At 62.2% G+C, this 8,884-nt stretch overlaps 1 protein-coding gene across 1 annotated transcript; it reads left to right on the top strand.

Moving 5' to 3' along the window:
- Positions 1-4,261: 4,261 nt before the first annotated feature.
- Positions 4,262-8,728, top strand: LOC106487487 (adhesion G protein-coupled receptor E3-like). Its single transcript, XM_067314595.1, has 10 exons — positions 4,262-4,304; positions 4,385-4,557; positions 4,803-4,973; positions 5,059-5,253; positions 5,806-6,041; positions 6,288-6,354; positions 6,682-6,773; positions 7,142-7,310; positions 7,478-7,573; positions 7,915-8,728. Exons 1-10 carry the CDS (start codon positions 4,262-4,264, stop codon positions 7,966-7,968), a joined length of 1,296 nt encoding a protein of 431 aa, XP_067170696.1. The 3' UTR covers positions 7,969-8,728.
- Positions 8,729-8,884: the final 156 nt, after the last annotated feature.

Below are 8,884 nucleotides of genomic sequence, written 5' to 3'. Positions count from 1 at the left end.
AATGAGGATGAGGGAAGTGGCTGTGGGGTCGGAGTTTTCCGGTGGAGGGGGGGATGACAAACTGCTGCAGGATGAGGGCGCGGCTGGAGCCGGCCAGCCCCGGTGTTACGTGACACGAGCTGCCACAGTTCTCAGTCCCGCGGTCGGGGGGGAAGCGGGCGCCACTTCCCCTCTGGCTCCCGGCACCTCCGTGTCGTCCGTGGGAGCCGCCGGCTGGGGTCAAGCAGCGGTTGGTGGGGGGGGGAGCGGTGGTGGTGTCCCGCCATGGGACGGCGAGGGCTCGCCGGCTGCCTCGGGGGTGAGTTGCAAAATGGGAGCGAAGGGGGGAAACTGAGGCACGGTGGGGGCGAAGGGGGGGGGGGGACGACCTGGGCGAGGGCTGGGTGCCCAAGTGCGCGGCGGAAACTGGTTGTGCAGCGGGGCGATAAGGGCCCCGAAACAGCCCCCCCTGCCCCCACGGGATGGGACTGCAGTGCCAGAGCTGCCTGCCCCGACGGGGGGGGGCTGAGCCCTGATTTGGGGGACTTCAGCCCCCATGGGGTAGTTTGAGCCCTGATTTGGGGGATTTCAGCCCTGACGGAGGGGGCTGAGCCCTGATTTGGGGGATCGCAGCCCCGACAGGAGGGTCTGAGCCTTGATTTGGGGGATTTCAGCCCCCATGGGGTAGTTTGAGCCTTGATTTGGGGGATTTCAGCCCTGACGGAGGGGTCTGAGCCCTGATTTGGGGGATTTCAGCCCCAATGAGGGGGTTTGAGCCGGGGGGGGGGAGGGGGGGGTTGAGCCTTGAGCAAGAAGGACCGGAGCTCCTGGGGATGGAGTTGAGGCCCAGGAGGGTTTGGGACCCCCTTGGGGAGGGGGGGGGTGATGTCTGGGGGGTTGGCTTGAGCTGGGGGGGGGTCTTAGCCCCCCCCCAGATGGGGGTGTCAAGCCCAGTGCCCCCCTCACCGGGCCCAACACTCCCTGGACCCCCCCCGGGCAGGTCTGTGCTGCCTCCTGGGCTGCCTGCGCGTGGCAGAAGCTGTGGCCGGCTGTAGGTTGGAGGGATTTGGGGGGTTGAAGGGGGTGGTGGGATTTGGGGAGGTTTGGGGGGGTCTGGGGCTGTTGGAGGGGGTCTAGGGGGAGTTTTGGGGGCCTTGAGGGGTTCTGGGTGGGTTCTGGGGTCAGCTTGGTGCTTTGGGGGGGGGGTTGAGGGGTTTGGGTGGGTTTTGGGGTGGGCTGGGGGGTTCATGGTGGGTATTTGGGTTTGGAGGGGATTTGGGTGGATTTGGAGGTTTCTGGGTGGGTTTTGGGAAGTTCTTGGGTGGGTTCAGGTTGGATTTTGGGTGAGTTTGTAGGGTTTGGGGGTAGGTTCTGGGTCGATTTGGGGTGGGTTTGGGGTTTCTGGGTGGATTTGGAGGTTTCTGGGTGGGTTTTGGGCAGTTCTTGGGTGGGTTTGAGTTGGATTTGGGGTGAGTTTGTGGGGTTTTGGGGTGGGTTGGGGATTTTGGGGCATGTTCTGGGTGGATTTGGGGTGGATTTGGAGGTCTCTGGGTGGGTTTTGGTTGTATTTTGGGTGAGTTTGTGGTGTTTTGGGGCAGGTTCTGGTTTGACTTTGGGTGGCTTTGGCGGTTTTGCATGGGTGCTGGGTGGATTCCGGGTGGGTTTGGGGGCTTTCGGGTGGATTTTGGCTGGGATTGGGGGGCTTTGGCTGGATTTGGGGTAGGTTTGGTGGGGGTTGCCTGGGTTCCAGGTGGATTTGGGGGAGGTTTGGGGGCTTTTGGGTGGGTTTGGCAGTCTTGGGGGGGATTTGGGCGGTGCTCCCCCCCAGCGGGGCTCAGCCCCACGGCGATGCCCCCCCCCAGCAGTGCCCTGCGGCAACAAGGGTGACATCTGTGCCGAAAGCGCCTGCTGCGTGGGGATGCGCAGCCAAGGCTACTCCTGCCGCTGCCGCCCCGGCTTCACATCGGTGACCCTCAACAGCTCCCTGCACGCCTGCCGCGGTAAGGCCCGCTGTTTTGGGGTGGTTTCTGGCATTTTGGGACTTGGGGGTGTTATTTTCCCGCCCCGGGGGGGGGGGGGGGATAGCCCGCTTGACGCCTGCCACCTTGCAGCCTTGAACGAGTGCGAAGTCACTCCGGGGCGCTGCGGCCCCAACCGCATCTGCGTCCCCCAGTCCGGCACCGCCACCTGCGTCTGCCTGCCTGGCTACAGCGGCCCCAACTGCACAGGTAACGGCCGGATCCTGTGCCGCACCGGGGCAGGATGCGGCCCGTGTCCCCCGCCGCCCCCCAGGCCCCTCGGTGCAATGCAGGATCTGCCCCCTTCCTCCCAGTTCGGTGCAGGATCCGGCCCCAGTCCCGTCTCTCGTGTCCCCCGTGGGGTGCAGGATCCGGCCCCGCGTCCCCAGTTCAGTGCAAGGTCTGGCCCCATGTCCCCAGCCCCTGGTGGCGTGCAGGATCCCCTCCCTGACCCCCTGGTCCCCAGTGGAGTGCAGGATCCAGGTCCCACTCCCCTGATCCCTATTTCGGTGCAGGGTCCGGCCCCCAGTTCCCAGTCTGGTGCAGGATCCAGCCTCTAGGTCCTGACCCCCAGTTCAGCGCAGGATCTGCCCCCTGGGCTTCCCCGTACCCTGTCGGGGTGCAGGATCCGCCCTTCCCCCCCCAGTACCGCGGCACGGTGCAGGATCTGCCCCCCCCCCCCCCCGGTGCCCCGGGTGCGGTGCAGGGTCCGGCCCTGGCGCGCTGAGGTCCCCCTTTTCCAGAGCGGATTTTCGTCTGCGAAAACCAAACTGCGCAGGTTGAGGCTCTCCGGAGGCGCTGTGAGCACTTGACCCCGGGGGTACGTGGGCCCCGTGGGAACGGGGCGTTTCGGGTGGGAAAGGGCCCGCTTTGGGTGCAGAGGGGGCGTTTTGGGTGGAAAATGGCCCATTTTGGGTGGAAAAAAGGCCCGTTCATGGCGCAGAGGGTGCATTTTGGGTGGAAAAGGGGGTGTTTGGGGTGGGGAGGGCACACTTGGTGCAGTGAGGGGGGCATTCGGGGTGGAAAAGGGCCCGTTTGGGGCAGAGCCAGCCCATTTGGGGGCAGCAAGGGTCCATTCTGGGTGGAAAGCGGGCATTTGGGGTGGGTAGGGAGGGTTTGGGGGCAGAAAGGGCGGGTTTTGGGGCCGCCTGCCTGAGCAGAGCTGGCACCGGCAGGGCGACCCGGATGACATCTGCCGCATGTTCAACGCCACGGTGCAGCAGCTGCAGGTGGCCTGCGGCGGCGGTGACATCAAGCTGCAGGTCAGCGCTGGCGCCCCGGCCCCCCATGCACGCAGGCGTCCCCCCCCCACCCCGGTGCATCCCCCTGATGCATGCACATGTGTCTCCCCAATGCATGCAGGCGTACGCCCCATGTGTCCCCCCAATGCGCACGGGTGTCCCCCCCCCGTGCATCCTGCAAGGCACATGCATGTGTCCCCCCGATGCATGTATCCCCCACAGGCAGCCCCCGATGCACATGCATGCATTCCCCCCCCCCGGGGTGTCCCCTGATGCACGCGCATGCATCCGCCATGGGCATCCCCCCCCCTTCATGCACATGTCCACTCCGTGGGTCCCCCCGACACATGCACCCCTCCCAATGCACGTGGGCATCCCCCCCCCATGCACACATGTGCACCTGCCCCATGTGTCCCCCGATGCATGTGCATGCATCTGCTGCAGGTGTGCCCTGATGCACGCGCGGGCATCCCCAATGCATGTGCATGTGTCCCCCTCGTGCGTCCCGCGATGCATGCAGGTGTCCCCCAACGCACACGCGGGCGTCCGCCACAGGCATCCCCTCATGCGCCTGCCCCGTGTGTCCACCGATGCATGCAAACGTCCCCTGATGCATGGGCGGGTGTCCGCTCCATGTGTCCCCTGATGCACGCGTGCATCCTCCCCGTGCGTCCCCCCACGCGCGCCCCTCTGCCGCCCCAGGAGACCCTCGCCCCGCTCTTCAACGCGACAGCCCAGCTGCAGAGCAAGCACAACCCTGAGGCCGTCGCCGTGGCCCAGCTGCTGCTGCACACGGCCGAGGTCCTCGTCCTGGAGGTCGCCGTGCGCAGCGGCCAGTCCAGGCCCATCACCACGGACACCCTGAGTAGGTGGCGCGCCGGCGGGCTGCCCCTCGCCCCCCACCCAAAGGCCCTGCGGTGCCCGCTGAGCCCCCATCTCGCCGCAGGCGCCGTGGCCCAGCTGGTCACCAACGGCTGCCAGCTGGCCGGCCAGGTCCTGGAGCTGACGGCCAGCAACGACTCCATGAGCATCCGCTGCGACGCGGTGCTCACCGACGTCGAGGAAGGTGAGGCTCGCCCGCGGCGCCGCCAGAAGCAATAAATCGCGGCCGCCGCTTGGCTTAACGCTCTCGCCGCTCTTCTGGAGGCACCGGCGCCGTGGCCTTCATCGCCTACAGCGAGCTGGAGGCAGTGCTCAACGTCGGCAGCACCGAGGAGGGGACGCCGCCAGGACGCCTCAACTCCCACGTGGTCAGCTGCACCGTGGGCAAGCCCACGAACCTCTCCAAACCCTTCAACTTCACCCTGCGGCACAAGACGGTGGGTGCCGGCGCTGCCGAAACACTGCCGAATCCGTTGCTCCATGCGTGAACCGCTCGCGGAGGCGTTTTCGGCACCGGGGAGGGCCCAAACACCATGGTGGGATTTGCAATGGGTGCGGGAACCGTGTTGAACCTGTTGCTCTGTGCACAAGCTGCTCGTGGCAGCGTTTTCGGCACCGGGGCGGGGAACGCGAGCGCGGCGGCGGGTTTTGCGACGGCCCCGGGCGCGTGTCCCCTTCGCAGGAGCAGCGCGAGGATGAGGAGGCGCGCTGCGTGTCCTGGCAGTCGGCAGGTGGCCAAGGCTACTGGTCAGAGAAGGACTGTGAGCGCCTGGCTGGCAACCGGTTCTACACCACCTGTGGCTGCTGGCATCTCTCCAGCTTCGCCATCCTCATGGCTGTCAGCGACATCCAGGTAGGGTCTTCTCTGTTGTGGCGGCATTTTCCGAGCCAGCAGCCAGGAGAAGCCGGCCACCGGCTGACACGGCATCACGTTGCAGGAGGACTTCGCCCTGAAACTGGTCACCTACGTGGGGCTGTCGCTCTCGGTGCTCTGCCTCTTCCTTGCCATCCTCACCTTCCTCCTGTGCCGCTCCCTCTGGAACGTCAGCGTTGCCCTCCACCTGCAGCTCAGCATCTGCCTCTTCGTGGCTGACATCCTCTTCCTCGTGGCCATGCACCACATCAGGAATCGGGTACAGGGCTCCCCGGGATGGTTCTGGGGGCTCCCCGGCCTGAAGCAGTGGGAGCTCCAGGGGAAAGGGACCTGGGGCTGAGGGCGTCCAGCTCTGGCCACTGCCCTGGGACTTTCACTGGCCCCTTTGTCGAGGGTCACTTCTCTCTCCAGGAGGGTTCAGGATACTGCCTTATGGGATAGCTGGGGTTGGAGGGATGTCTGGAGGTCTCCAGTCCAACCCCAACTCAATGTGGGTCCAAACACATGAGGTTCCTCAGGGCTGTGGGGACCCTTTTCTCTCTGGGTGGGTGTGGAGCACTACATTATGGAATATCCAGGACTGGAGGGACATTTGGGGGTCTCTGGTCCAACCCCAACTCAACATGGGTCCAACCATATGAGGTTCCCTAAGGCCACATCTGGGCACATGTCCAACTCCTCCATGGTTTGGAGATGCCACCACTTCTCTAGGCAGCTGCATGGGGATGCCAGGGGCTCCCGGGACCCTCGCCGAGGCAGATCTCTCCAGGAGACCACGACAGCCTCCATCTCTCTCTGTTTCTCATCCTAGCTGGCATGCGCCATGTTGGCCAGCCTCCTCCACTACCTCTTCCTCGCCTGCTTCACCTGGATGTTCCTGGAGGGCTTGCACCTCTTCCTCACCGTCAGGAACCTACGGGTGGTCAACTACACCAGTGCCAGCCGCTTCAAGAAGCGGTACATGTACCCCACAGGCTACGGCGTGCCGGCCCTGATAGTGGCAGTCTCCATCGCCATCAACCCCAGCGGCTACGGGACCGACAAGCAGTAAGTGCTGGCTGCAGCCGGCCTTCCTCTTCCTCGGCCTGCTTTTCTCTTCCCTGTCCACCCTGGGGAAGAGGGTTCAAGGTGCCATGGGTGGGTGCTGCTTTCCCTAGGCACTGCCTTCCTCAGAGCGTTTGCAAATGCAAATATGGCCACGCATGAGCAGGGAGCAGGTCCGGTTCTTCACGCCACCATTACGGTGGTTGGTTTTTTATTTTTTTTTCTCCTTTTTCCCCTCTCGCCTTTTAGCTGCTGGCTGACCACAGAGGGAGGATTCGTGTGGAGCTTCATTGGGCCGGTCTGTGCTATCATCCTGGTGGGTATTTCCCTTTCTCCTCTCTTGGAGCTTAGGCAGATTGCGACAGGTTGGAGCTAGGAAAAAAAGAGTTAGAAAAGAGCAAGTTGAGATATGTGCGTTCAGGAAGGCCTTAAGCTAACGTCTTATGGGACAGAGCCGCTCCGCGTAGGATGTGCACCTTTGCGTTAGTGCTATTTTTTGCGCTGTAGGCAGTAAATATCCTTTTTCCCCCAAAACTGATGAATTTCAAGTTGGCGTCAAGGTTCATCAGCACCCATCTACCAGCAAGGCAGCAACAGCAGCTAGAGTAGTGCCCAGCCTCACTAAGCGGCGTTTTCTCCCCAGGTTAACCTGGTGTTTTTTCTCACCACCCTCTGGATCCTGCGGGACAAGCTGTCCACCCTCAACAAGGATGTCTCCTCCCTCAAAAGCACGAGGTGGGTCGAGCGGGTTTCTCCGCCGGCACCATTGCCACGGACACTCTCGCCCCAATGAAGGAGAGGAAACACCGGTTTGGTTCAGTTTGATGTGGTTTGGTTCAGTTCAGTTCAAGTTGGTTCAGTTTGGTTTCATTAGCATCAGTCTGACTCAGTTGAATTTGGTTCAGGTTGGTTCAGTACAATTTGATTCAGTTCAATTTGATTCAGTTCGGTTCGGGTTGGTTCAGTTTGGTGCAGATCAGTTCGGCTTGAGTGGGTTCAATTTGAGTCAGTTCGATTTGGTTCAGTCCAGTTTGGGGGGCCCTGGGGGCGGGCGAGGTGCGGTGAAAGCACCGCGCGAGGTTCAGCAGCACTTGCCTCTGCAGGATGCTGACGTTCAAGGCACTCGCCCACGTCCTCCTCCTGGGCTGCACGTGGGGCCTGGGCTTGCTGCAGACACGCTCCAGCACCCTGCTCGTGGCCTTCCTCTTCACCGGCCTCAACAGCCTCCAAGGAGTCTTCATCTTCATCGTGCACTGCCTCCTCAACCAGCAGGTATGGTGCCATGTGGGATCCCAGCATCCGGGGTGCTGGTGGGGGAATCCTCGGTGTGACCGGGACTGGTTTGGGGCTGGTCAAAGTGGTTGGGGGTGTCCTGGGAGGGTTTGTGGGGGTCCCGGGGGTCAGCGGCCACCCGAGGACACGTGTGCACGTGGCCGCAGGTGATGGAGCAGTACCAGCGGTGGCTACAGGCATTCAGCTCCAAAACGGAGACCACGGAGCTGACGATGACGTCAATGAACATCACCTCCGTCACGGTACGGTGACCAGCCCACACGCCTGGGTCCCCTTGGGGTATAGGGAGGGGACCCAGATGCCTGGGTCCTCTCTCAGCTCTGCGAGAGCAGCCCAGATACCTCGGTCCCCCAGGGACCCCAGGAGATGCAAGGGCCACCTGGACACCTGGGTCCTCCAGGGGCCCCAGAAAGGGGGTGGGGGGCTATGGGGTGGCCCAGGGGAGGGTTGCCCAGACACCTGGGTCCTCCAGTAGCCCTGGGAGGGTGGTGGGGCTGGGGATGAGCAAAAAAACCCCAGAGCCCCATCCTCCACCATGGCTCCCCTTGGACCTCAGTGCCTGACACAGCCCTTTCACCTCCAGGAAGGGGACAGGCCCGTGACCCGGGGCAGCGAAGGCTGCAAGTGGCAGGAATGAAGGTTCAGAGCCATGTGGGCCCATTCCCAGCCTTTCCCTGAGGACAGACCCATTTCCAGCTGCTTTCCGCAAGGACCCAACCCGTTCCCAGCATCTCCCTGAGGAACAACCCATATCTAGCCATTTTCTGCACGGATCCAAACCATTTTCAGCCACTTCCTTGAGGAACAACCCGATTCCAGCATTTCCATGAGGAGCCAACCCATTTCCAGCAGCATTTCCAGGATTTCTCCCAGGACTGAGCCATTTCCAGCCGCTTTCCATGAAGATCTGACCTGTTTCCAGTATTTGCTCAAGGAACAATACATTTCTAGCTTCTTTCCACAAGAATTTGGCCCATTTCCAGCATTTCTCCAAGAATTTGACCCGTTTCCAGCATTTCTTCAAGGACCCAACCTCTTTCCAACATGTCCCTGAAGGAACAATCCATTTCCAGATGCTTTCCACAAGAATTCGATCTGTTTCTAGCTGCTTCTGCAAGAATCCAACCCCTTTCCAGCATTTCCCCGAGGAACGACCCATTTCCAGCCACTTTCCACAAGGATCTGACCTATTTCCAGCACTTTCCTGAGGATCCAACCAGTCTCCAGCACTTCTGTGAGGATCTGACCTGTTTCTGCAAGGATTTGACACATTTCCACACGGATTTGACCCATTCCCAATGTTTCTACGGGGATCCCACCCGTCTCCAGCTGCATCGCAGCCCCCCATGGGGATTTTTTTGTGCTAAAAGGAGGCAATTAAACGCACATGGCCTGTCCCAGATGCCTGAGTCCACTCCTGGGGGACACGGAAAGGGGGGAGGGGACCCCCAGGGCTGTGGCTTCCCCCCACAACTAGGCCCAGGTGTGTGGCCCTGCCCCAGGTTCCCCTCCAAGCCCCACCTTTCTCCCCTCAGAGCCCAATTAGCTTCCCA

This window comes from Apteryx mantelli, chromosome 36, assembly GCF_036417845.1.
Source record: "Apteryx mantelli isolate bAptMan1 chromosome 36, bAptMan1.hap1, whole genome shotgun sequence".
Lineage (NCBI taxonomy): Eukaryota > Metazoa > Chordata > Aves > Apterygiformes > Apterygidae > Apteryx > Apteryx mantelli.
Note: the sequence above shows the minus strand (reverse complement) of the source record. Positions and strands in the feature narration are given on the sequence as shown.